At 36.6% G+C, this 26,977-nt stretch overlaps 1 protein-coding gene across 6 annotated transcripts in view; it reads right to left on the reverse strand.

The window, feature by feature from the left end:
* The window catches only part of LOC308221553 (uncharacterized protein), a 45,040-nt gene that overhangs the window by 6,623 nt on the left and 11,440 nt on the right, over positions 1–26,977 (reverse strand). The window contains exons 10-23 of one of the 6 annotated variants that reach the window (XM_080618672.1): positions 25,884–26,205; positions 25,424–25,533; positions 24,939–25,056; positions 24,124–24,215; positions 23,066–23,216; positions 19,173–19,282; positions 17,887–17,977; positions 16,273–16,403; positions 14,632–14,741; positions 14,189–14,357; positions 13,733–13,837; positions 2,782–13,461; positions 2,247–2,398; positions 619–778 (exon numbers count right to left, since the gene is read on the reverse strand). In XM_080618672.1, the coding sequence (XP_080474798.1) occupies positions 619–778; positions 2,247–2,398; positions 2,782–13,461; positions 13,733–13,837; positions 14,189–14,357; positions 14,632–14,741; positions 16,273–16,403; positions 17,887–17,977; positions 19,173–19,282; positions 23,066–23,216; positions 24,124–24,215; positions 24,939–25,056; positions 25,424–25,533; positions 25,884–26,205 (12,501 nt within the window). Of the gene's footprint in view, positions 1–618; positions 779–2,246; positions 2,399–2,781; positions 13,462–13,732; positions 13,838–14,188; positions 14,358–14,631; positions 14,742–16,272; positions 16,407–16,876; positions 17,120–17,853; positions 17,978–19,172; positions 19,283–21,732; positions 22,840–23,065; positions 23,217–24,123; positions 24,216–24,938; positions 25,057–25,423; positions 25,534–25,883; positions 26,206–26,977 lie in introns of those variants that run through there. The other 5 variants (XM_080618671.1, XM_080618670.1, XM_080618669.1 and 2 more) reach the window with 5 other exon arrangements.

The following is a 26,977-nucleotide window of genomic DNA, read 5'->3' on the forward strand; positions in this document are numbered from 1 at the left end:
TTAATGAAATAAAAAGGAATATGGCTTATTTCCTTCACTTATGTGTCTCTATTTATCAGCACTCAGTCTGCTGCTGAACCATTTTGTGGTTATTTTCCTCAACTTCTTCCTATTATATTCTGGATCCAAGTCATCTGAGATAGTAACTTACAACGTTACGTAAGTAATCTACTACCAACTCAGCAACAAGTAAATAAAATTACCTTCCAATGTAACCACAGCAAAGTTACTCCTTTTTGACTATGAAACCATTACTGGTTTATGACCTTCACATTTTGCTTCACAACCATCCCATTTCTTTATGAAGGTGCTTTCCATTTTTTTAATCATTAAAATACATCACATCATTGAGTTCCCTCTCTTATTTCATCAATGCATGAGAAACTCATTATTTTTCTTTGTTTAAAAAAAGCTGACCAATGTATCAGACTCCATTAAAAAGTGGTTTTAATAATTGCATTTGCTTGGAATAGTTCCAATTTACTGATTTCAGCCCAGGCAATACTGACATACATTCCATACTTCACAATCATGCTCTTCTGGGAAGCAAGCTGCAAACTTAATACAATAAATTGATGGAAGTAGATTCGTGCCTCCTGCTACATTTCATTTGTTTACCTGGACTGGATAATTGCTGCCAGCAGAGATTGACTTCTTCACAACCATGTCTTGTTGTAGCTTCTGTAGTTGTGCAATCTGTTGGTCCTTCTCAGCAACTGTGATTTGACATTGATTTCGCAGAGCCTGAGACTCTGAGAGGAGAAGGTTTTTTTCCATTCTGAACATAAAATATTAGACAAAATATTAGATGTTAAATGATGATATACATACAAAATTCAATTTAAATGATAAAGCTGTACTTGCTGCTATTTCTGAAATAAATAATGGTATTTTCAAACAGTTATATGCAAATATGGAGCACTATATGAACATTCTCAACACATACTTCAGTTAAAAGAGATCTGCTGAAAAAAAAAAGTCAGAAAATAAAGGCTGGAAAGTGGTAACATCACATTTTCTTTGTTGGCTTGGAGACAATGAACTTCAGTTCATTGGCTGCAAAGACACTATTATCTGTTAATGCAATAAATACTTCAGCTAGTTAAAGAATAAGGTTGTTCAACAAAGCAGCTCTAGGTCACAGTTGTGTAGGGTGCTGCTCAAGGCAGCCAGTCGCCCTTATTGCAAGCACACAAATTTGAAAAGGAATACCCCTCGACTCAGAACACTGAAACAAACAAGCATACCATGTCTCCAGAACCTGCTGTCACACACAGGCAATATCTCAAAGGGCATAAAAGCAATTTAAATCCTTTCGTATTCAATTTAAGACAAGTTTGGGGAAAAAAAAGGAAAAAGACTATCAATGCTGTTCACTGGTTAAGTGTACAGGTTTAGAATGTGGTTTGAACATTTCATTCTAACTTGCTCACATTTGTGAAGGTAAATCCTGGCCTGTTGATCTACAACTCCACCCCTAAAAAGTTCTAGCATAAACCAGGTATTATCTACACAGACTTTAATTAGAGATCTAGAAATTACACTATGGATAGTAAAATGCAGTCAGGCACTAGGATGCTGCCTATTGGCCCCAAATTCAAACAAAGTATCTTCACTGAACTGATCACAGCATGTTAAAAGCTTGAACAAGAACAAGAGTCTAAACCTCCACTGAGTGCCACTTAAAAATGCCTGCTGCCTTCTTTGAAGCAGCCCTTATGAGTCATTCACAGAATAAAGCCCAAGGTGTCACATTATTTGGCACAGATGATGCAAGAACAGCGCTGAATCCACAAAAATAAGGCTCAAATGTGAAATTATTTTCATTTTCAATATGTTGGTGGGACACATATGCAACACCTCAGACATCTTTTAAAACAGAGAAATATGGGGGAGGAAATATCCAGCCATATCAATTGTTACTTTGAGGAGAGAATACGATACCAAGCATTGAAATAAGATTCATAAACTATAGCTCCATGTCACCAACAGAAGAAAAAACATTCAGTTAAGACTGTTTGAAACTTGATATAAACCAGGGGACCATTACATAAAGATACAAGGACAACCACCAACAGCCAACCCTGTAGAAATCGAATTTGGAGGTTTCACACATTACAGAAACATTTTTATTCTACTTCCTGCTAAACTATACAAAATTTGGGGTTTGTATCAGTTTTATGTCAGGTTCTGAAGTCACCAAAGAATTCTAAACAAGAGCCACATATACCATTTAACATTTATACCTTAATCCAGCAAGCTCATTCTGGTATGATGCAATCTCTCGCTCAGTTTCTGCTTGAAAGGCTTTTGTCTGGTGTAACGCCTTCTCCAGATCATCAACCTTGGTCTTCAGTTTTGATATTTCGACAGCTGCAAGGCTGGCTCCTTCTTTAGCCTATGTTTAATGAACATGATCAGTGAACTGGAACAAAAATTGCCTGGTTGAAGTTTTAGTAGTGCTAGAGTTCCAATTACAGGATGATGTTTTTTCACCATTTGCTCCTGTTTAACAGCATAATTACCTAAACTCCCAAAATTGTAAGCATGCCTTTCTAATCCCACGTTTTCTTAGCACTCACATAATGTCCAAAGCTCAACTTCAGAAACCACGTCTCTAAGCATTCTCTGCACAAAGAAATACATTACAAAATGAAAACTTACCAACGTTCCCCTATTGTTCTGAGGCAAATCCAAATTACTTTTAAGAGAATTTAGCTCACTAATGCTGGTGCAACCAATGGGAAATGAAGCTGTACCCTGTTTTGTTTCAGAAGTTACCTTCTGATTGCCGAGTTCCTGCAGCAATTTGTCTCGGTCATCCTGAAGACTGGCCATAGCCTTGGAAAACGCTTCGATCTGGTGAACATAACTGCCACACTCAGCTGAGAGCCTGCTAACCTCCATCTCTCGACTGACTAACGTCCTACAGAGCTTTTCAATTTCAGCAGCGATCTGATCAAGTGTAACTTTATCTGCAGTATCAAAAATAGCCCGATTCAGAAGAGAATTTTCTTTGAGCATTGTGACGAGATGTAGTTTAAAGCCATCCAATTCAGCTTCAAGTTCATCTCCTTTCTTTTTTTCAGTCTGGAGATCAGATGTGTATTTGCTCTGAAGTACCTTTAAGTCTTCTATTATCCTATCTCTATCATTTTGCAGAGAACTCATTGCTTTCCCAAAGGCCTCGTTTTGGGACCTCAGCTCACTATTTTGAGACTGAACTTCTAGCATCATCTTCGTTGGAAAAGCATCAGGTTCACCTCCATGTTCAAGTGTCAAAAGAGTCTTACTGTATTCCTTATCTGCCCCCTTAGTATTTCTGCCTCTTGATTTCTGGAGTTCTTGAAGATTTTCTCCATATTGTCCCTTTGATACACATTCTTGATTCTGAACACTATCACAAGTTACCAGCTTCTCTCCAGATCTGGAAACAAGCTTCTCTTTATTTAGTGATGCAACTAAAGATTCTAAATCATTTACTTTAGACACCAATTTCTTATTTTCATGTTCCAAAGACACAGCAGTATCCTTCTGCAGTTCACTGGAAAGCTGCATTTCTTTTATTTGTTTTTGAAGATCGTATTTTTCTTGTTCAAGGCTTTTAATACAATCCAATTTCTGCTTAAGTAAGTCTTGCAGCTGATGGTCTTTCAGAGATAAAACTTGGTTAAGATCTTCCCTATACTTTATCAGCTGTGCACTTAGCATTGCATTTTCAGAATGAAGATCATCAATCTGATTAAGAAGCACCCTCAATTCTTCTTTCAAAGCATTATTCTCACTTGCATTGCCAACTATAAGGTTGTCCCTCTGATTCAAGGCATCTTGGTGAAGATGTTCCAGCTCTTTGTATTTAGTAAATAGATCATCCCGATCATTCTGAAGAGATGACATTGATTTTTTCAAGGCATCTATTTCACTGGCAACTGCAGCCTTATCTTGACCTGCTTTGTCTGCTTTCACCTGGAGACTTCTCAATTCATTTTCCATCCTCTGACAGGACTCCTCAGATTGTTGCCTCTCCAGCTGCAAAGACCTTAACTGAAGTTCATACTCTTGGATTTGTTTTCTGTGTTGAGTCTGTACCTGACTAAGATAGTCAGAGATTTCATCACCTTTTGAAGAAATGAGTAAGGAAATTTCCTTGTCTTTATTATTTAGCATGACCTTCATTTGCTCAGAAATGGTAATCTGCTTTTGCAATTCAGCATTAAGTTTTTCCTTCTCAGCTAGAAGCTGTTGCAATTCTTGTTCCTGTCTGGTAAAATTACTTTCCAGAGCTTTTATCTCTCTTCCTGCACTTTTACTATTCTCTATAAGATGATTAAGAGAATTATTTTCTTTAAGGAGTGCTTGCAAAGCTGCTTCTTTGGACTGAAGAACACTCTCCAGTTCTTGCTGCCTGTTCAAAAACGCTGTATTTTCTTCCTTTATTCTGCAGAGCTCTTCATGGCGTTGTCTATCAACAGACTTTTGCCTCAAATACAGTTGATCCTTTGTTTCCTCTACCACAGAATATTTGATATTCAGTTCTTGAATCTGAGTGATCTTCTCTTTCAATTCATCTTGTAAAGATACTATCCTTTTATTACTGTCCTCTACCTGTTTCTCTTTCTTTTGGATGATCTCTTTGAACTGCATTTCCCAGGTTTTCATTTCAGTGATTACCCTGTCCCGGTCATCCTGAAGAGAGGACATACACTTTGTAAAAGCAGCTAGTCGTGCCAAAGCTGCATTCAAATCTGCTTGAAGTTTCTTGTTTTCAGAGTCCTTCATGCTAATTTCCTCTTGCAAACCATGAATCTCACTAAGTGCCCTATCCTTTTCTCTCTCAAGGGCACCGTGTCTTTCCTCTAGATTCAAAAAGTCTCTTTTGTGAACCAATTTTAATTGCTGAAGATTAAATTCCAATTGTCTCTCATATTCCCTCTTTTGAATTTGTAGTTCATCATCTTTTTTCTTAAGTTCTTTTCTCCAATGTAGATTCTCATCTGTGAGCCTGTTCACTTCATTCTTTGACTGATCCAATAAGTTCACCTGGGAGGAAAGCTTTCCCTCAAGATGCTGTATTTCTTCATTGGACTTTGCAAGCTTCTCTGACATATTACTTAAGTCCTTTTCGAATTTTTCACTTTTTGCCTGTGACAGCTTCACAGATCTTTCCAAATCCAGGATCAGCTCCTGGAACTTTATAGAATCCTTTTGCAAATGGCTGATCTCCTGCTGTTTCTCCTTTAAGAGTTCTTGCAATTCTTTCGTTTTGTTTTTACTTCCATTATTATCCCTCTGAGCACTTTTCACCTTCTCCTCAAATATTTTTACAAGATGTAACTGCTGTTCTTCTTTTTCTCTGATCACATTACACTTTTCTGCCTTTAATTCTTCCAGCTGCTGTAGCAGCAAGTTATTCTGTACTTGTGCCAATTTCATTCTGTCAGTAAGATGATCAACTTTTTTGACATGATTAAGCAATTCTGTCTCAAGAAATTCTCTTTCATTCTTTACTTTGTAAGAACTTTCTTGTACATTTTCTAATTCTTCCTGTAGGAGACATTTGTCATCCTCTAAAATCTTAACTTTTTCATTTAGGCTAACAATTTCTTGTGTAAGCCTTTTACATTCCATGTCCAGCTTTGTTAGACAGTGATCTTTGTGCTCCAAAGATTTTTCAGTTTCTTTTGCTTTTTCTGAAATTACATTTCTTTCTTGTTCTAAGACAAACACGTCTTGTTCTTTTTCAGACAGTTTATCCTGTAACTCATTAATGTCCTTCAATAATGATTCGTTCTCCAATACCGCCTCACTGATTTTAGATTGCATATCATTCTGGTGCACTTCCATTTGAACTTGGAGCTCTCCCAGAGCTGCTTTAGTTACAGTGATGTTGTTCTGAAGGATATAATTTTCATTCTGAATTTTCTCTAAAGCCTGCTTTAAGTTTTCAGAAGTTTGTTTCAGCTGCTCATTTTCCTCCATTAGCTGATGATTCTGTCTGGTGAGTTCATGAAGACGATCTTGGTGCTCTTGCATCCTTGCCTCTTGCTCACGTATCTGCCTTTCTGCTTTACTTTGTAATTCGTCAACTTCCATTTTCTTGGATTCTCCAAGTTGTTTCAGCTGATTCTTAATAACCTCATTTTCATCAATGAGTTTTTGTAAATGCTTCTCAAGAGCTTCCTTCTCAGACTCTCCTTCCCTCAGTCTTTGAATAGCCTCTTGCTTCTCTTTTCTACTGAGATCAATAACTTGCCTCATATCTGCTATTTTACTACTGATATTCTCATATGCCTGAAGAAGTGATTCATACTCCTGCTTTAATTCACTATGTTTAGCCTTCCATCCTGTTAATTCAACTGTCTGAGAATCTTTTAAGGTATTTAGTTGGAAAGAAAAGGCCTCTTTTTCCTGAACTATAGTCTCCATGGTGGATTTAAGACTTTCACAAGCTGCAGTGAGGTTTTCATTTTCAGTCAGCAATCTGGCATTTTCAGAAGCAAGGCGCTGCTCTTCAGACAATGGAGAAACAGTACTTGAACTTTGTTTTTCTCTACCAAGCTCTAACAAGTGTTCAAGCATCCCTGCTTTGTTCACCAGTTCTTCTCTTTCCAACATCAGCTTATCAAGCTGGTCCTTTAGACATTTATTTTCTCTCAGGGCTTCTTTACGTGATATTAAAGCTGCCTGTAATTTTCTCTGAAGGAGCACTCTGGTCTTCTCTTCTGGTACAGTTCTTTGCTCTTGTGGTTTAGAATCATTTTCACTTGCAGTTTTTGCCAGTGGCTCTTCAATCACCTGCATTTGTTTTTGGATTTGACATTCTGTTGCTTCTCTCACTTTAGTTTTGCCAGAGCAAGCAGTCTCTGATAGTTGGAAATAGGCGCCTTTACCCTGCAACTTTCCTTGTTCGGTATCATCATCTTCCTTCAGCTCTTTGGACGGCATCACAGGTCTGCTCATCTCAGCCTTCTCACGTAGCATACACAGCTCTGTCACGAGTTTTTTGTTTTCCTCACTGAAATGTTCTACCTCCTTTTTCATATTAATTAGTTCCAAATCAGACTTTTCTAAACAACTGAGTAGTTTTTCTTTTTCACTCTTCACTTCCTCAAGTGCTGTTTTGTAACGGAGGGCTTCTTCTTGGCCCTCCTTTATAGTTTTGTTTAACAATTCCTTTTCCAGATCAAGTTTATCTTTGAAATCCGTAAGCGAACAATGCAATGCTGCTATTTCTTCATTCTTTTCTCCAACCTCCTTCTTAGCTTCACTTCTCAGTTTCTGCAGTTTCTCCTGGCTCAACTTGTAATCCTCTTCACTTTTTTTAATCAGTGCTTCCTTCTCATTACTCACATGTTCAAGCTCTGTCTTAACATCTATAGCTTCGGCCTCATACGCTTTCAGCTTGTTCTGCAGATGCTTTATGTCCTCCAACAAGCTGCCCTCACATTGCTCCTGCTGTCTTGAAGAGTGCAAGTTGACAGTTTCTTCTCTTGCATCACCAAATTCAACAGGTATTTTTCTCAACTCTTTCCTTAACATTTCTGTTTCCTCCTGAAGTTTTGCATAATTATTTCGCAGTTCTATTAACTCAGTGTCTTTATTTGCCAACAAAGTGATGTCTTCTGACTCTGTAGAGGATGCAACCTGAATGCTGCTTGGTTTGTCAGATTCTACTCCCATCGCTGCCTTAGATGAAGCCAGCTCTTTCCCTAGGGGGTACTCCAACTGGTTGAAGTCAAGTTCTTTACAGTTTGTTTGAAGAACTTCCCAGAGTGCTTTATGTTCTAGTTTCAGTTGCTCAAGTTGGTTTTTTTGTTCATCAAAATCTGCTGCAAGTTTAATGTGCTCTTCCCTTTCCTTCTGAAATTTCTTCCTATCTTCTTCCCTGACCAGAAGCTCCCTCTGTAAGGCTTCTATTTCTTTTTTTAATTGATTCATTACATTAATGTCAATGTTGGCATCCAGGCACTTCTTTCTGTCCCCAGCACTTAAACCAGGCTCTTCTGCACTGGAATCTTTCAACAATTCTTCCTTCTTAACTTCAGACTTCATCTTTTCAAGAGCTAAGAGCAGCTGAGAACGTTCCTCTTCATACACACTTGCTTTTTCATCAAGCATAGACTGCATATGAGCAAGCATACGGTCCTTCTCCTCTAAAGACTTCAGGTTCTGCTCACATGTATTTTGCTTTTCAGCAATGACATCATTTAGTTCTGCAATCTTGTCCTGAAGTTCCTTTAAATAAGAAGCTTTAGAAGACAAAACTTCAGTCAAATCACTTATTTTGGAATCTTTTTCTAAAAGTTGTTGCGTCAAAGTTCCAAGATGAGACTCAAATTCTTTATTTTGTACTTCAACTACTTTCAGCTTTTCCGTTAACTCATTAACTTCCTTCAGCAGCTCCTCTGCTTTTTTTTGCTCTTTTTCTATTTCTTCCTGACCACTCTTTTCTAGTTTTCCAACTTTTTGCATTAGATCTCTTCTTATTATCAATGCTGCTTGAAGTTTCTTTTTAAGATTCTCTTTTTCCTTGCCCATTTTCTCAAGATTAAATTGCATCTGCTCTTTTTCATGCATTAAATCTTTAAACACAGCTTCTCGACTGCTTAATGTAACCTGACTATGTTCCAGTTCTTTCCTACAGTCCTCAAGTTCCTGCAGTGCTCGGGTTAGCTCTCCTACAGAACTATTATGGACAGCTTCAAGGTCTTGCAGTTTGGTATTTAACATATTTCTTTCTTCAGAAAAATTCAACATTTCATTAGACAATGATTCCATGATCTGGGTAACAGAACAGTCCTTTTCTTTCAGTTGCTGGCTTAGGCCAGAAACTAAATCCTTCTGCTGATTTACCTGGGAAGTTAAGTTTTCAATGAGTTGATCTTTTTCTCCCATTTCTTCAAGGAGACTGGCTACTTTTTTACCTTCAATGTGCAGTTTTTCTTGACTGGTTCTAACTATTTCTTCTGATTTATTTATCTTGTCTTGAAGAAATTCAACCTGCTTATTTACTTCTGCAAAAGATTCTTTGCTTTCTTGCAGGAGAGACTGTTGTTTACATAATGCTTCTTTCACTGTGACCATTTCTTTTGACAGACATTCAATTTTAGACTCGTATTTGCCCTTCATCTTCTCAATATCATTCTGAAGCAATTCCTTCTGCTTCTCAAGTGACTGCATACTTTTTAATTCCTCTTTCATGGTGTCTATCTCTTTCTGTTTTTCTAAAAGCACCAGTTGCAACTGTTCTCCTGTTTCTTTGCTCAAAATAGCGGTTATCAGAGTGGAGAATTTTTCCAACTGAGTTTTACTATCAGTTAGCTGCAGTTCAGAATCTGAAGCCTGTGCTGCCTTTTCTTTACATAAAAGCCTACTACTAAGTAATGGAGATAAGCTTTGAGTTAATTCCTTGTTTATAAGATCCAGCTCTTGCTGCAAAGACTGGATTTTGCTATCCTTTGTTTCCATTTCACTTTCTAAAGTGCTCAATTGCTCAGCAAGATTATTGTTTTGTAAAGTTGCCCTATCAAGTTCAGTCACCCATTTGCTTTCTGACTCAAGTAGACTTTGTTCTAGAGCTTCAAACTTAAGTTCTAGTTTAGAAAGTTCTTCACCCTTCACACTGACCTGCATCTGTAACTTCTCTTTTTCAGTCTTCATCTGCAGTTTGACAGCATCTATCTGCATTCTTGAATAATTCTCACTGGTTTCTAGTTTTTCATTGATTTCTCGGAGCTCTTCCAATTTCTTCTGCAAACTATTTTGAGAGGCACTAAGTTGTGTGTTTTCGGCCATCAGTTTATTCACATCTTCTTGTAACAGATTTTTTTCTTTCTCTAAAGCCTCTACCTGACACTGCAGACCAGCTATGAAAAGTGCTTTGTCATGGCCGTCCTGGGATGATTTGAAATTTACATTGTCCAACTCTGACTTCAAACGTGCTATGTTATCTGCCTGTTCAGTGCACTTCACACGCAGAGACTCCACAGACAATTCTTTCTGCTGTAGTTCTTCTCTCCATGTACTTATTTGGTCTAGTGCTTTTTGGTGTTCATTTTTAAGACAGTCAAGTTCAGCAGTCAAAGAATCAATTTTCTTCTGATTAATACCAAGTTTTTCATTCTTTTCTTGAATTTCCTCAGTCAGGTTTTTCATGGCTGTATCACTTTTCTCTAGTTTTTCTCTGAGAACCTCAGTCTCACTAGAAAGCACATTAACGTTGCTATCTGCCAACTGTATACTGGCATCTTTCTCCTTTAAAGAATTAAGCAGTCCAGCAATAACTTCTTCTTTTTGGCCAAGAGCTGCGTTCAACTCAGTTCTTAGTTCATTCTGTGCTACAATTTTCTCCTGAAGAGATAAGAAGGCATTTTCTTTCTCATGGATTAGTTCTTTAGATTTTTGTAGTTCTTGTGTTAGTTCATGTACCTGATTTTGGAGCTCAGAAATTGCAACTGTCTTGTCGTCATCTTCTTTTGCTTTCTCCTTCAGAGTTTTGAGGAGATTGTCATTTTCCTTAAGAGATGATTCCTTTTCTGATAATGATTGGTCCATCTGAATTACTAAATTCTTCTGATGCTGTATTTCTCTTTGTAAAGTTACTTTTGCTTCCTCCAGCTCTACCACCTGTTTCTTTAAAACCTCACATTCATTCTCTTTCACTTGAAGCTGTGTCTTTAAATTCTCACTGAATAATGAAATATTATTGATGGCTAATTCTTTTTCTGAAACAAGCACTTTCAATTGTTCTGCTTCAGAGGCTATAAGCTTTAACTGTTTCTCCTGCAAAACAGAAGATTCCTGTACTTCAGAAAGCTGGGCTTTTAAACTGATGTATTCATCTAACTTTTGTTTTAAACATTCATCCTTCTGTATAATTGAATCATTCAACTGGGATGATTTTTCTGTTGCATTTCTAAGCTGACACTGCAGGTCAGAAATAACCTCCATATTCTCAGACAGTTGAACCCTAAGTACATCAGACTCTTCAGATTTATCTTTTAATAATTTTAATTCTTGGCCTTGCCTCTTAAATTCATTTTCTTTTTCCTGCACTGTTTGTCTAAGCTGGTTGGTTTCAGAACCTAGGGCTTGTAGTTGGTTTTGCAGATCAGAAATGATTTGCATGTACTGCCCTTCTCCTGCCTGTTTACTATCTTTCATTTGCTGAATCAAAGCCTCCTTTTCAGAAAGGAGAGCTTCTTTTTCTTCAGAGACAATTTTTAAGTTTTCTTTTTCAATCAACAGGCCATCAATTTGGTCCTTCAGTTCTAAAATATTATGACTTTGTTGGGATAAGTGCGAAGTTAAAGCAGCTACTTCATCTGACTTTTTCATGACCATAACATTAACCGCTTCAACGTCTACTTTCAACTTGTCATTTTCTAGAGCTGCTGTTTGTGCTTGTTGCCTTGCTGAAGTAATTTCAGACTGTTGCTGTACCAACTGTGACTGAAGAAATTCACATTCATGTGACTTTGTGCTCAATAAGCTTGCAAAGTCCTCCTTCTCATGCCTAAGCTGATCTACTTCTTTGCTTAAGAGCTGTAGCTGATTCTTTAATGCTGTACTTTCTTCCATGTTTTCAGAAACTTGCTTGTGCAACTTTTCAAGTTCTGAACCCTGATTTTTCACAGTCAGATCTCTCTCTTCTACCAAATGTGATAACTTTGTTTTTACATCCTTAAGATTTTTAATTTCATCCTGCAACTCTACAATACACAGCTTACTCTCTTCCATTTCCTTACATAATGAATTGTTTTGAAGGGTTTTCTCTTTTAGAGACATGTTTGCAGTTTCAAAATCCAAAGTTAGGCTTTGAATTTGTTCCTGCAGTAATAAATTCTTTTCCTTACTATGGCTGAGCTCTTGGATCAGGCTACTGCATTCAGATAATTTACTGTTTAATATTTCTTCTGTTTTTATTTCTTTGTCTCTAGTATCCTTCAGCTGAATGAGAAGTGATTGCATTTGCTCCTGCAACTGTTGTGTCTGTTCCTTACTTTCAAACAACTGATCAGTTAGCACATTACATTCCTTTGTTTTCTCCTGCAGCTGTTCTGCAACTGAATTTTCTTTTTGCTGGGCAAGCACTGAAAGTTGTTCAATCTCTTTTGCCAGACTGTTTTTATCACAGTTTAGTAGTGAAAGAGATTTTTCGTACTCAGCAGTGCTAATAGATAACTTATTCTCTATTTCTGCCACAGACTGGATTTTCTTTAACAATTCACACTCTTTTACATCCAGGAGTTTGGACAAATCCTTCTTTTCACTGATCAGCTGTTCCTTATCTTTTTCTACCATATCGATACTTCTTTTCAGGAATTCATTTGCTTTTATTTGCTCTGCCAGTTTTTCTTCTTTCTCTTCAAGATCTGCCTGCAATTGCTTATTAGCTGAAGCTTTCTCCTGTGCCTCCATTTCCAGTGTGTTCATCTGTTTATGTATTTCATTTAATTGGTTATTAAGTTCTTTGCAGCATGTCTCTTTGGCTTTCAAATCTCCAGTTAGTTTAAGTTTAGTCTCTTCATTTTGCTGCTCCATAACCCCAAGCTTCTTCTCTAATGAAATAATGAACTCTTGTTTCTCTTGTAGCTCTTTTTTAATTGTTTCCTGATGTTCACTTTGTTCTACAAGCTTCCTAGACAACTCAGTCAACTCTTCATCTTTTTTAGCGCTTTCCAAAACCAGTTTGTTGTATGAATCTTTAATTGATTTTAACTCATTTTCAAGTGTCTGTGCTTTACTCTCTTTCTCTTTAAGCAAATTGTTCCATTTTTCCTTTAGAGTATTGCTTTCCTCAAGCTGAGATTTCAAATGCTCAGTTTCTTTTCTTTGTTTATTCTCAGTTTCTTGTAGCTTTTCAGAAGATTTATTAATTTGCTCTTTCAGCAAAGTAATTTGTGATTCACACTCTGCTAGTTTGTTACGGTATGCTACACTGTTGGCCTTGATTTCAGAACGGAGATCCTTAATTGTAAGGCTGTTCTCACTGCTTTGTCTTATTAATTCCTCATTTTCTTTGGTTTTAGCTTCATTCTCAACTCTGATTCTTTCGAGCTCTAGTCTCATAGTATTACTCTGCTCAGAAAGGGCAGATATCTGCAGGCTTGCATCTCTTACATCAGCTGTTTGTACTTCTTTCAGTAAATGAGTTTCCCTTTCAGCCTTTGATAATGCCTCTTCCATGCCTCGGATTTCTTCCTCTTTGCATTGCACCTGATGCTTCAGGATGATAACCTGTTCAGAATACTCTGTCATATTTAAAGACAGCATAGACATCTCCCTGTCTTTTTCTGCCAGTGCTTCTTTAAGATTATCAATTTCTCTTTCACATTTCTGGAGATCTTGAATAAGTTGAGATCTTTCCTCTAAGTGGCTTGTGTTCAATTTGTCAAGCTCTTCATTGGTCTGGTCCAGATCCAGCTGCATTGACTCTACCACGCCATCTTGTTTCAAAGTCTAAACATCAAGAGAATAATGTTACAAGAATATTTCAAACTTATGTTAGAGGGAGAATAGAAGTTACACTCCACATGTGGAATGAGCATTTAAAGTAATCAATCTGTACCTTACTGTACACTATCACAAGATAACCATGTTATTCTTTAGGCTGTTTAAGCATACAGAAAGCTTAGTGTATGAAAGTTTAAGCAGTTAATGCTGTTATTTTACTGACATTTAAATAGGCTGTGTCAAAAGAACATAACATCTCTTCATTTTAATGAGTTACCTTTTCCTTCAGTGTGGCAACTTTTTCTGTTAGATCACTGATGATTGTTTTCTGCTCAGTGTTCTCCACTTCATACACACTGCATTTCTTTAAGGCTTCGTTCAGCTTAGTATTAAAAATAAAAGGCAATGTGACAGAAATATATAGAACTATATTAAAATTGTGATGTTAGTGTTATAATATCCAGTTTACACAACAGTGAGGTTTATATATTGAAATTAATAAATGAGGATAATTTATCACCCCAATAAAACATACTTTCATGCAAAGCTCTGTGTTTGGTCTAAGAAATCCTTACACCCAACTTAAAGCAAAGCAATTACATGGACAAAACTGTAAAGAAACAGAGCAAAAATCTTAGATAGGGAAAACTGCAATACTGCTGCTGGGACACAAGTAGAAAGTTATGCCTAATGCTCGCCAGTTCTAATAATACTATTTAACAATAAAACTTACTTTTTGCTCACTATATACAAACTTTTCACCAAGCTCTTTGCTCAAAAGATCCTTTTCTTGAAGCAATTTCCTCAAAGTTTCAATCTGTTCCAGTTTTTCTGTTGTGCTCAACAATTTCAGCTCTTTTTCTCCAAGGGAATTTTCAAGGAAGCTATTTCTGTCACTTAAGCTAAAAAGAAAATACATACTTAGACATTTTGAAAACAAAGCTGGCTTTAGGCTTTCTAGAATTATTAGCCCCAAACTATTTTCCTAAAAGAATAGTAATTTTTTACATTTTCCATTTAAACTTCCAAGTACAAATACAACATTACTGCAAACAGAAGCAGGATTCACGTAACTCTTTCACAGGTGTTTTAAAAGAGTATACTTCTCATTCCAAGTTCAAGCTTAAAGCAAAGAAAGCTAATCCTGTACAGAGTTGTAAAGATCCTTTATTTTACCCTTTAAGCTGCTCATTCAAGCCAGAGATCAGAATCTGATGCTTTTCCATATCTTGTTTTTGCTGGTTGCGTATTTGGGTGAGTTGAGTTTGCAAACGTTCATTTTCATTCTGCAACAAAAAAATGAATGAAGAGCATTATCATGTACAAACACTCAGAACAGCATGAAATAACTGGAGTGATGTAAATCTGACTCTTCAGGAGATTTACATCCTACACAGGAGTAAGAGGCCATTATTCCAGCACGTTAGCAGATATCAGTGCAAAATACAACACTCCTATCACAAGTTCAGATGTGATATTAGTCAAATAGATGCAATCCACCTTGCAGAAACGCCTCCTTTAGTAGGAACTCTAGGATGATTGCTGTATACCCAAAACAACACACACACTCAAGACTGTGTTAAGGCAGCTTACTTATCTTACTGCTTTGAATAAAACACTTTCCTCATTGGATTGAAGATAGTACCAAACTTGCAATATTTTTTTTGGCCTATTTTTTCAGGTTGAAGAAATGTAAAATATGAGGAATTATGGAGAAAACAAAGAGGAAGCAAGCTTCATTCACACAGCTTTTGTTTTTAAACACAATACAAATCTCCTACTTTAACCAGATCCACGGCACCAATTCAAAAAGAAAACCACAAACCAAAAAATCTTACAACAGCAACCAAACAACCCAAACCCAAAAGCAAAACACATATCCAAGAATCAACAGCAAATAGGACAAACAGGGCAAACTTGTCACCACTAATGAAAATAAGCTAGCCTTTTGGAGGAGGCAGAACACACCTGTACCGCCCTCAATAGCTGCCCTTCTTCATCTACACCAAAGGTTACCTGTATTGAAAGGCTTTGTTACAAGATTCTCAAGGAATAATTAATATAAGGTTGTCTTTCATCTTAATATCATTAATGTGCAATTTAACAGATGAAGATCTATGATAATCTGTAAACTTTATTTGCACTAAACGACACAACTGATCTCTTACAGCAGGCCTGAAAGACTTTTACTCAAACATAGAACCTTGTCAGTCAGGAAATATTAAAAATGACTTTTCGGATGAATATTTACTGTACCATTCCTTTTGGTGCACTCTTTGAATAATTTTACAATATAAATATATATCAATTTGATATCTGAGGTTTAGATTGCATATCAAAATATTGAAATATTAACTATTTTTCTATATTTAAACAGTTTATTTTCTATAAATGTGTGAGTATATATAAATAATAATGCACACATACATTTACAGGAAAGAAATTTGAGGGATGTCAGAAGAGGAAGACTTATGCCAGTAGTAACAAAATCCAATGCCGGACCTTCTGACAAAGGCCCTACGTAGGATAATGAAAACCATGTTACCTTTTACTCTGTTTTGTCAAACAAATAATAAGGCTTACTTCCAAATAAGTCTCTCCATATGCTGAACAGAAGTGAAACGCTTCAACTTCAGAGCATAATACAATACATGTACACTCTCTGGCAACATAATTATCAAGTATAAGTAGGCTTTAGACATTTTTGCTAGCTGCAAATTGATGGTTTTGTCATACTGCAGATTAAGATTGTAAGAATATAAAGAGAAAAAAATGATTCTCTTATATCATCAGGTTTTACATACTATAATAGCTCACCTGAAGAGCCTCCATTCTCCCCTGAAGCTGCAATCTATCTTCCAAATCTTGACAACGCTCTTCTAGAAAAAGAATTTGTTCCTGCAGTTGATTTCTTTCCAATTCCAACTCTTCAACCACACTCCGTAAACCTACTTAAGTCAAAGAAGAAGTTATTTCAGGAAAGGTCTACTAAAATTCCTGAAGTCTAGAAATGGTTTCAGCTTCTTATTCACAATTCTCACTGGTTTGGGCACAATCAGGTCTCAACCATTTCCAGTGGAAATGCCTGAGGTCTTCTGTTTCCAAAAATGAGATGTCAAAATTACCCTTAACTGATGAAAAACTAAAATAAACTTGCATAGCTTAAAAATTCAGACCCTGGCAGAAATATTCATAGAATAGTTAGGGTTGGAAAGTTCCAACCCCCTTGCCATGGGCAGGGACACCTCACACTAAACCATGGCACCCAAGGCTCTCTCCAACCTGGCCTTGAACACCTCCACAAATGGAGCATTCACAACCTCCCTGGGCAACCCAGTCCAGTGCCTCACCATCCTCTCAGTAAAGAACTTCTTCCTTAGATCCAATCTAAACTTCCCCTGTTTAAGTTTGAATCCCTTACCCCTTGTCCTGCCACTACAGTCCATAATGAAGAGTCCCTCTCCAGCATCCTTATAAGCCTCCTTCAGATACCGGAAGGCTGCTATGAGGTCTCCACGCAGCCTTCTCTTCTCCAGGCCGAACAGCCCCAACTTTCTCAGCCTCTCTTCATACAGGAGGTGCTCCAGTCCCCTGATCATCCTCGTGGCCTCCTCTGGACTTGTTCCAACAGTTCCATGTCCTTTTTATGTTGAGGACACCAGAACTGCACACAATACTGCAAGTGAGGTCTCATGAGAGCAGAGTAGAGGGGCAGGATCACCTCCTTGGACCTGCTGGTCACGCTCCTCTTGATGCAGCCCAGGATATGGTTGGCTTTCTGGGCTGCGAGCGCACACTGGCAGCTCATGTTAAGTTTCTCATTGACCAATATTATCTAAACAATATTGCAGCTCAATCAATTGTGTGGCTCCTGTTCCTTTAATCTTAAGTTAATCATGTAATTACAGGATCAAATCTTAAGCAATTATTGATAATCAAACTGGTCTGTATCAAGTGAGTCTATTCCACTTTAATAAGAAATATTTGCAGCCTTTACCAATATAGAAACATTAGCATTAAAAAAAATAAGAATTTTACTTTTAAATTGAAAGCATACAGCAATGGAACACAATTCTGCTTTGCAACACAACTGTGATGTAAATTGGAAACACATTCACAGGACAAGACTCATAACTTAAAAAATATATGATCTTGCCACATAAGCACCAAAGCTCAACCAATTCCAGTGTTTGGTTGTGTATTCTAATTCTGAACCAGAACTAGGCAGTTCATCCAGCACGCACATGCTTTAAAATGAAAAAGAAGAGGAAAGCCAAAAAAATTCCACGAAGATTAGAATACACCACAAATGGGTTGTTAGTCGAATTTGAAAACAAAAATAGACACAAAATACAGATGCTGTGCATGCTTTAATAAACTGTCTAGTCTCTATCACACCTGCATTAGGTGAAGTGTACTCTGGCCACCAACCTCCCATGTTTTCTCCTTCGGCTGAATCAGTGCTATCCAAGGTGGCGTTCAACTCTTGAAAGCATTGTTTTCTATCAAAGTTGTATTCTTCCTATGCATGAAACATGAGAATGAAGTTTGAATTAAGGAAGAAAGGATGCATGGGTGAAATACACATTATAGAATCACAGAATGGTTTGGGTTGGAAAGGCCCTTAAGACCATTCAGTTCCAACCCCCCTGCCATGGGCAGGGACACTTCACACTAGACCACGTCACCCAAGGCTATGTCCAGCCTGGCTTTGAACAGTGCTAGGGATGAAGCATTTACCACTTCTTTGGGCAACCTGTGCCAGTGCCTCATCACCCTCACAGTAAAGCACATCTTCCTTATACATATAACATCAACTTCCCCTGTTTCAATTTAAACCCATTACCCCTTGTCCTATCACTAAAGTCCCTGATGAAGAGTCCCTCTCCGGCATCCAGCATATTTAATAACAGAATAATAACATTCTGTTATTAAAAGCACAGTTTCAATCAAAAGGCCTAAAACTCAGCATGTGAATTAGGTGCTTAAATGTACATGGGACTGCTGTGGACACTGGAGTAACCTGCCCAGTTTCCAGCTTTTATTTCTGGAAAAGCCAAGTCTCCCACAGGTTTTTGTAGTATCTGCCAGGCCTTTGAAGACACCCTGAGGCTTCTGAAAGGCCAGTGAATAACTATGTCTGCATACCTTAATTAGTCCCCTGATTTCTAATCAATAGGTTGTCTGAATCTCAGAGTAAAGTACTGGAGTTAACTAAACATTAAATTATACTTCCAGTAGTATGCTAATGTGACAATGACATCAAACTTTTCTTAAAAGAACTATCATCTTTTTGTGCAAGTTACATCACCAAGTACCCAGAATTACACCTGAATGAAGCGACACTGCACAACAGTTATTCAGTAAAGCTTCATCAACAGAGAGATTCATAAAGATCGTATCTAAACCAAAGATAGCCTTAACATATTAATCATGCACATAGCTTCAAGCATTGGAGTGAATTACTCCAGAGGGAAGCTCATTAGTTTTCAGTGTAAAATTAAGTAGACTCACAGAATGGAGACATGTGATGCATTGGAGTTTCTTATCTTCTCCCTACATCTGGCTACAATCATTAAATTACTAATGTTTTCAGTTCCATACATAATCTAAGTTCTTAAGGCCTCAACATTTTAAGCGTAAACCACCATATAAATAATAGTACTTTCCATATTTTTATTAACATACAGGCAAAAATAAACTCTCTTTTAACCCACCTGAAGCTTCCTGCTGGTTTGATTGCTTTTTCTTCTTGCCTGCTGCAGCCTGCCCATTCCTTGAACTGTGGTCAGTTCCTCCTCCAGCTCCTGTTCCCCTGAGACTATGGCTGGATCAGAGCAGCCAGGAAAGAACCAGTCATCCTCAATCAGTTTTGTGCCACAGGAATGCAATTACATTTATATCAGACACTACTACATGAAAAGAGAGGCCAGGGACAGGCTGATGTCCCTATGAATGAGTGACAGGTACAAGATTAAAGAAGCAATTCACTGCATTTACCTTGTGATTTCTCTCCAACATTACTACATAGAACATAAATCTAAAGTTTGCATATCTCACTAAGAAGCAAACTGAAGTCTAACCTTACTTCTTCATCAGCTCTAAATGAAGATTTTATATAGAAGACTAAAAACGGTGAGGTTATATTGATACTAGAAAAAAATGCCAACCAATTCAAATGCTATATTACATCTCATTTCAATTTACCAGGTTAAAATATACCTCATTGTATGAGAAAGGCACCAGCTGAAACAGCTGTCTTGTTCATAACCTGAACAATGAGCTTTATGGAAATGACATGTTCCTTTCAACTTTGATTTTAGTATGAGCCACAAAGCCAGACCATCTGAGGAAGTCACAAGCATGTGTTACACTGCAAACCGGCATCAAACCATCTTATCACAGATTAGTAATACCATTCCTTTTAAGACAAATACAGAATGACTTGTAAATAAACACACTGCATAAATTCAGAATATGAAAGCTTAGGTATGCATCCTGTCCATTGTTAGAAATGATTTTTCATTTCAAGTACATTCCCATCTGTTTTGTAATAGACAAAACATGTTTGGGGTAACAGATTTGGAAATAGACGTTTCATGTAAAGCAGACAAAACAGAACAGCCAGCAAACAGAAGTGAAAGCAAAGGTGGCTCCATACTTTTAATTAAAAGTTAAATTAATTAGACAGTTACACATTTAGCTTTCAATTTAACCACAACATTCCACAGTTGTCCTCACAGCATGCAAAATTTAGAGAACTTATGTTGAAGCATCTGTGAGAATAATACCTGAAATGAGGTGGTTGAGCCCTACTGGGAACACTCAACTTCCAGCTCAGCTGTCCAAGGAGTACTTGGACATATACCATAATGTCATTAACATGCAGTTCAGTAACGCTTCCTAGATTAAAGTTCTTCCTGTAATATTTCTAAATTCCATACTTAACATGTTGTCAGAAGAGATTAGAGGAAAAAAGTTAAACAGAAAAAGAAAATTAATGACCCTTTTAAAGCAGGTCTGTTAAACTGGGGTTTAATTCTGGTTTTAGTTACACTTTGGCTTCTGGCACTGTCACTTTAGCAGCATTCATGTTACACACCTTTGTTTATTTTCCAGTATAGATTTTACAACTTTAATTCTTATACACACTTCTTCAAAGCTGTGAAAATAAGTGCCAAAGGTTGATCACAAGCCTTACACCTCTGTTTACAAGAGCTGCCACTGAAATCAGTGACGTGACTCGAAAAGCAAGGAAAGAACTTAATCCCTCCTTTGGAGGGGAAAAGAAATAAATTCAATTTCTTGGACACTGAATTTGATGTGGTCTGGGTTTAAGTATAATCAGAATGTATAAAACACTGACTTTTAGGAATACAAAAATATTTAGGCTTTGAAGTACTTGATAAGGAAAAAAAGAATTAAATTACCATTATCATGTGAAAAATCAACCAGGGCTTTACTATTACTTAGAACACTTAAGCAAGCGTTAAAACACTTTCAGTTAAATTTGGCATTAATTTATTAACAATTAGTAAGCAAACACATTTTCTAATGTTTTACAACAGCTCAGGGAGCTTTTCAATTGCAATTGTATCTAGCCCAAAGTATGAAAAGCTTCCCAGAACACCTTTCTACACACATTTAAATTAACTAATGCTGTGTCTCTAGTTCCTATTCACACTAAATATCACAATCTTTAGTGGCCTGCAGAAGAAACAAGTCCTGGTCTGTAAGTGTAATCAATACTGTCATCCTCTATGCTTTTGCAGCTCCCCACACATTCAATCCAAAAGAGACAATGACCACATACGGCAAATTGTCATAGACTATGATGGAATGAATAGTGGGTTTATATACTGCTTAAAGGTTAGACTTGCTGATCTTAAAGGTCTTTTCCAAGCTTGTTGATTCTATGATTTTAAAATATTGGTGCCTAATACGAATGCATGCAAAGTTCAGCAATTTATGGGATGGAATATAACTGTGGTTTTGTTTTTTTGTTAACTACTATTGAATTTCAAGTCCTACTTAGAGTATGTAAATTAATTCGCTTCTTACTTAGTCACAACCACTTGTAGCAAGTGTTCTTTCAAGAAAAAATTTCAAGAAATTTTTCTCTAGATAAGGTTACAACATAAATATGGAGTCAGCTGTTACTACAAAGGAAAACGAAGATGATTTGGTTAATATAAATGAAGAAACAGGTATTGCAAGGCAGGAAAAAAAACAAGTTAAACCCAGCATTTGTTACATGTATTGCTAAAACCCACATACCATCAATGGCAAATCTTACAAGGTACTGTTGGCAATTTCCTCCAAAGAAGCCAAACCAGGAGAAATCAGCAACAGTATATTACAAGTTGCCATTGCTGCAGGAACCTGCATGCACAAAACTGATGGGAAACTCAGTTCTCACTGGCTGACCAAATCGCAGTGTAGGGTAGGAGTGGAGGGGGAAGGGACGCTGAGTGCTCATCAGGTGTAACGGCAGGAAAAAAGAAACAGAAAAGTCATGCTTATCCCAGGGAAAAAAAAAAAACCACAAAATCAAACATGGGCTGACACAGATGAAGTTCTACAACTGGTATCAAAATTGCATGTGGAGCTGCAGTTACTCCAGGTGAGGTAACAGGTTGTTTTAATGAAAGGAGTATTATTTTCTTTCCATTTCAAAGCATTACACGTGTACATCCCTCAAAAGGAAGAGATGCGATCCTTAAAGCATTTCTGTCCTTCCATGCTGAACTTCCAAATTGCTCATGTAAATGAACAATGATTCAATCACAAATTAACTAAGTGGATTCATTATGATGGTAGGTTGTGTGCATTCAAATTTTCCATTAATTCCCACACAGTTAACTAAGAGTACACTCTTAACTAAGAGTACAAAAATTACATTATAGTACTAAAAAGCAGTAAAAACTATCTGAAATTTAACCAGACTTTTATAAGTTTTAATAGAAGCTGCTTTACTTTCTCATCATTGTTTTATTAATAATTTAGAAAACTACAAAACCTTAGATTACTTATTTTCTGTAGGCAATTTAATATCTTTAGCTCCAAACAACAATCAGTTAATGTTATTCAGGTGACCTATACAAGCGACAATTACTAATAGACTACTAAATACTCTAAGAAAGGTTTCTCATTAATTATGTTTAAAGGTAAACTCCATCTCAGGTACATTTTACTAAAGCACCACACCTCTACTCGTCGAATTCAAGCCAAGCCTATATGGTTCCTCACACCTTAATGGGTTGTTCTAAGCAGACAGCTTTCGTATTTCAGTGGTGAACTTTTTATCACTGACCATTTGTATGCAGACAATAAGCTTTCACAGTAAGTTCAAGCAGTCTTACAAAGCAGCAACTCAGATGGCAAACAGAATGAGTGCACCTACTCATAAAAATGATACAAAAAAGATGAATGTATGAAAACCATAGATCCAAGGAAACAGGAAAAAGGAGAAATGGCAAATTTAAGCAATTTCAGTCACTATATGAGTCTAAGGACTACAGAAATGAGGCGTGGTGGTTTGCTATGAATTCAGTCTGAACTACAGCACACACAAAAAGATTGTAACTGTACTGTATATAAAACAATTCACCTTCTCTCTCCTCCTCAATCTGAGCCATTCTCAAGGCCATAGCAGATTTCTCTTCCCTGACTTGATCGCGCGACTCCTCCAACTCTTGTACATTTTCTTGCCATTCCAAGAGCTGACTCTGCAGTTCATCCACACTACCTGATTCACTAGCCTAAACAAGAGAAATTGAGCATGAAAATATATTTACCAAATCCCACTGCAAATGTAAATAACATTTAAGTTGGCAAACCATTCACAGAGAAAACAATCCATTCTACAATTCACCACTTTGCATAAAGATCTATGACAGCGATGACAATTGCTATTGTAGGTTATGTAAAAATCAAGCCTCAGCAATCTGTAAAATATCACATTTTTAAACAAAAATGGCTTTTTAAATCAAATTATTTTTATGGCACATTATCATCTTAGCAATATTTCAAAGTAAAGCAATATCCAATTGTCTTTATGAGGGATAACAAATCTCTATTAACTTTTTTCCCCTGTGCATAGAATAGAAATGTTCCTGCATTTCCATCAAAATAAAAACTATGTCAAGATTTTGCCAAACAAAACCCCAACTTTTCCATAACATCTGGAAGAAAACAATTCTTTTTTGAGCAAAATATAATAACTGTTTCAAACTGGCCCTCTGCTAGGGCTACACAAAGCTACCATAATTAATGTGTACTGTCAATCCATCTAAAGCCCTTAAGCAGTATTTCCTGAGTCTTCTCACTTTCTTCTCCAAGCCTATACATTCATCAACAGGTTACAGCTATTATTTCCTTCTGAAAGCTATTCATATTGTATACAAAACAATGGTTTGATGATTTGAGTTACATGTAACTAAATAAACTGCTTAGAAAAAATGCAATTTAAGGTATATGGCAAAGTAAGTAGAAATCATTCATTTTAAGCAATTCAGCTGTCCAACTGAACAGCTACTGACATAGACGATTCCATACATCACTAAATCCATTTTCAGCTCCAAAAATCCAGCTCACACACTTCTCAATGTCTTAATTAGCACTGTTTGAGTGAATCAGTAACTCATAGAAATCAATTTTAAAGTTAACCTGTGAAGCTGCCCTCTTTGTAACTTGGTCAAGATCAGCTTGCAGCTTCCTTTGCTGCTCTTCATAGACTTCCAGCTTAGTCAGCAATTCTTCTACAAAGAAAAAAAAAAAAATCAGAAATTTGGTTCAGTAGCATGCAAAAATAATAAGATAAATAAAAAACAAAATGAAAAAATTTAGATGATAATTTGTTTGAATTAGATGACCTCTTGGACTGCATTATGCATCTAGCCATGATATTGTCTTCTTGATTATTAAATATTGATGAGTGCTTTAAATCTAAGCTGCTAGCAATTTAGACTGGTGATCTGAAAATTCAACCACCTTCCATTTATAGAAAGGACATCAGAGAAAATACAAGGTGAAACAGAAAAAATCTCTCCAAGCTCTACTTTAAACTACCTGAGGTTTTAAGCAAAAATTCTCTCTCAGATCCTTACAAAAGAAAAGATAATTCTTAATTCACTTGCAACTCACTCCTCTCAGAAGTGTATTGTATATACTCTGATAAATTTTCCAACTGTGTTTGGTCTCATTTTTCCTCCTAAAAAGATGCTTCTGCCACTTTTTGGAAAAGTTTACATCTATTCTGCCTAAGCCTAAATGTAACAAGAATTATGCACATGTAGATTTAGAGACAGAAAAGCTAAGCTGTAACTCTGACTTAAAACACTCTATACTTCTCTTCAAAGTTGCATAAAGTTACTTCAGAATCTGTTTCAAAAGAAGATACACTTTGAAAATGAAAATGAGAAAGTTCATTTATCTTTGTCTCTTTACTTTTAATCATCTGCAAAAGAAAGATTCTTTTTTACCATTTTGAGTTCTGATTTCATGTAACGACTGCAGCTTTGTCTGGAGTTCTTCATTTTCCGTTTCTAATTCTGAGATACGGTTGTTTAAGGCAGACACATCATTATTCTTTGATGAAAACTAAAAGAAAAAAGAGTTTTGGGTTTTCAAATGCATCAAACACCAAAATCACAGCAAATGTGATTAGAATGTGTTTCCAATATTTGAATATCTGTGTTTCCAATATTTGAAATAAACCAGCTAATCCGTAATAGATCTACTTCTGAATGCTGGTTTCAACACCAGTTTATACTAATTTTTGTTGAAACTTCACCCTGTATCAACATTTTATGTCAATGTAATTTTCATACACTAACTTGCATATAAAGACACTTCAAATAAGTTATTTTAATACTCTATTTACCCCATATTTTACTTTTTTCAGTCAAATCTCCAAGCACAGTAGTTTAAAACAGCCATGGAGTATTAACCATAATGTTACACATACGTTTTTTAGTTCATCCTCCAATTGTTTGATTTTTGATTTAGACCAAGCCTTCATTTTCAGAAACTTTGCTTCAGATTTGCTGGCCTCTTCTGCTTTCAATTTCACTTGTGCTAAGAAACAAGATCGAAAAGAATTATTTAAACCACAGAAAGGTTATTAATACAGAGAGCTATGTTTAATTTCTTTAACAACTGGAAGTTATTCACTTATATGAGACAATTACATTTACAAAAAAACATAACAATAAAAAATGCAGTGAGAAACGTATAGTTCATGTGGTTATCTCAGTGCTCCTATAACCCTCAAGATTATAGTATTTGACCAGAGATACCTCTTAATTATTGTGGCAGTATCTCTTCCAATAAATTTAGTGTTGCAAGAGGTATAAAATTGGCAAACAGTATGTAACAGTTGCGTGCAAAGGAACCCTTCATGTGCAATAACTGTTTAAATAGGATACCTTCTAAATCTTTCATCTTCTCTTTGGTTATGGACTCTAGATCGCCAACTTCTTTTGACTTCATTTGTCCACTACCACTTAACTCCTCCACTTGTTTCTTAAGCTGAAACAGGGCCTGATCCTTCTCTTGCAGCTCAGTTTCATGTTTCTCTTGAATTTCATGCAGTTCAGCATTATATTTCTCCTTAACTTTTGTCATTTCAAGCTCATGTTTCTCCATCATGTCTTTTAACTGGGCTCTCATTACGTGTTTCTCAGCATCCAGTTTAGACTGAAGGTTTTCTTTTTCAGACAGAAGACGTTTCAGGTTTTCATTAATCTCCTGGAAAAAAAGAACAAAAAATACTTTTATATTTTAACACAAATAGGTTTAGTACCACTGTCAAATATTGTATCGGTATTGCTATAATACAGATATAATCATACCTACATAGACTATAATAAGAAATCAGGGCTACTGCTGGCAATCTGGCTCTACTACAAAAGTTCTACTACTCAGCTCTGACTTTCCAAGACTGAAGTGAGGACTTCAGCAAAATGGCAGCACTGACAGCAAACTACATGCAATCACTCCAACAGATGAAAATGGAATAAAAAAGAAGTTTTGTTTCTATGGAATATTTAAAAAAATCCCCAAACAAACCCCAAAGCAGACCTGTAACAGTGAACTCAGAGATTAAGAAGGCTCACTACAGGGTGACCCAGGTATTGTCACCTACATCCATTAAAGCTGGCAAACTGATCTATTTCTCCTTCACAATATCTTGTTGCTAACTAGTTTTCTGTTAGTGCTTATTCTACTTTTAGTGCCTTTAGGTCAGTTGTTTTAACACATGAAGAGGGAGAAAAGATCACTGTAGCAGAGCAGTCCACTCACACTACTCCTGCTGTTCAAAAATCTACTTTCATGATACATAAACCTGGGATTATAAACTGTCCAAGAAGAGAAGCTGTGCAGAACAGCAGAGCGAACATGTCCAAAATACGGTTAAAACTCCTTGGAAGTTGAAAATTTGGTGGAAATAGCTAAAATGTTGGACCTGGCACCTCAGGCAGGCTATAACGTGCCTGTTCCAGCAAAGAGTCTCTAATAC

The sequence above is a fragment of the Psittacula echo genome (genome assembly GCF_963264785.1).
Source record: "Psittacula echo genome assembly, chromosome: 5".
Taxonomy (NCBI): domain Eukaryota; kingdom Metazoa; phylum Chordata; class Aves; order Psittaciformes; family Psittacidae; genus Psittacula; species Psittacula echo.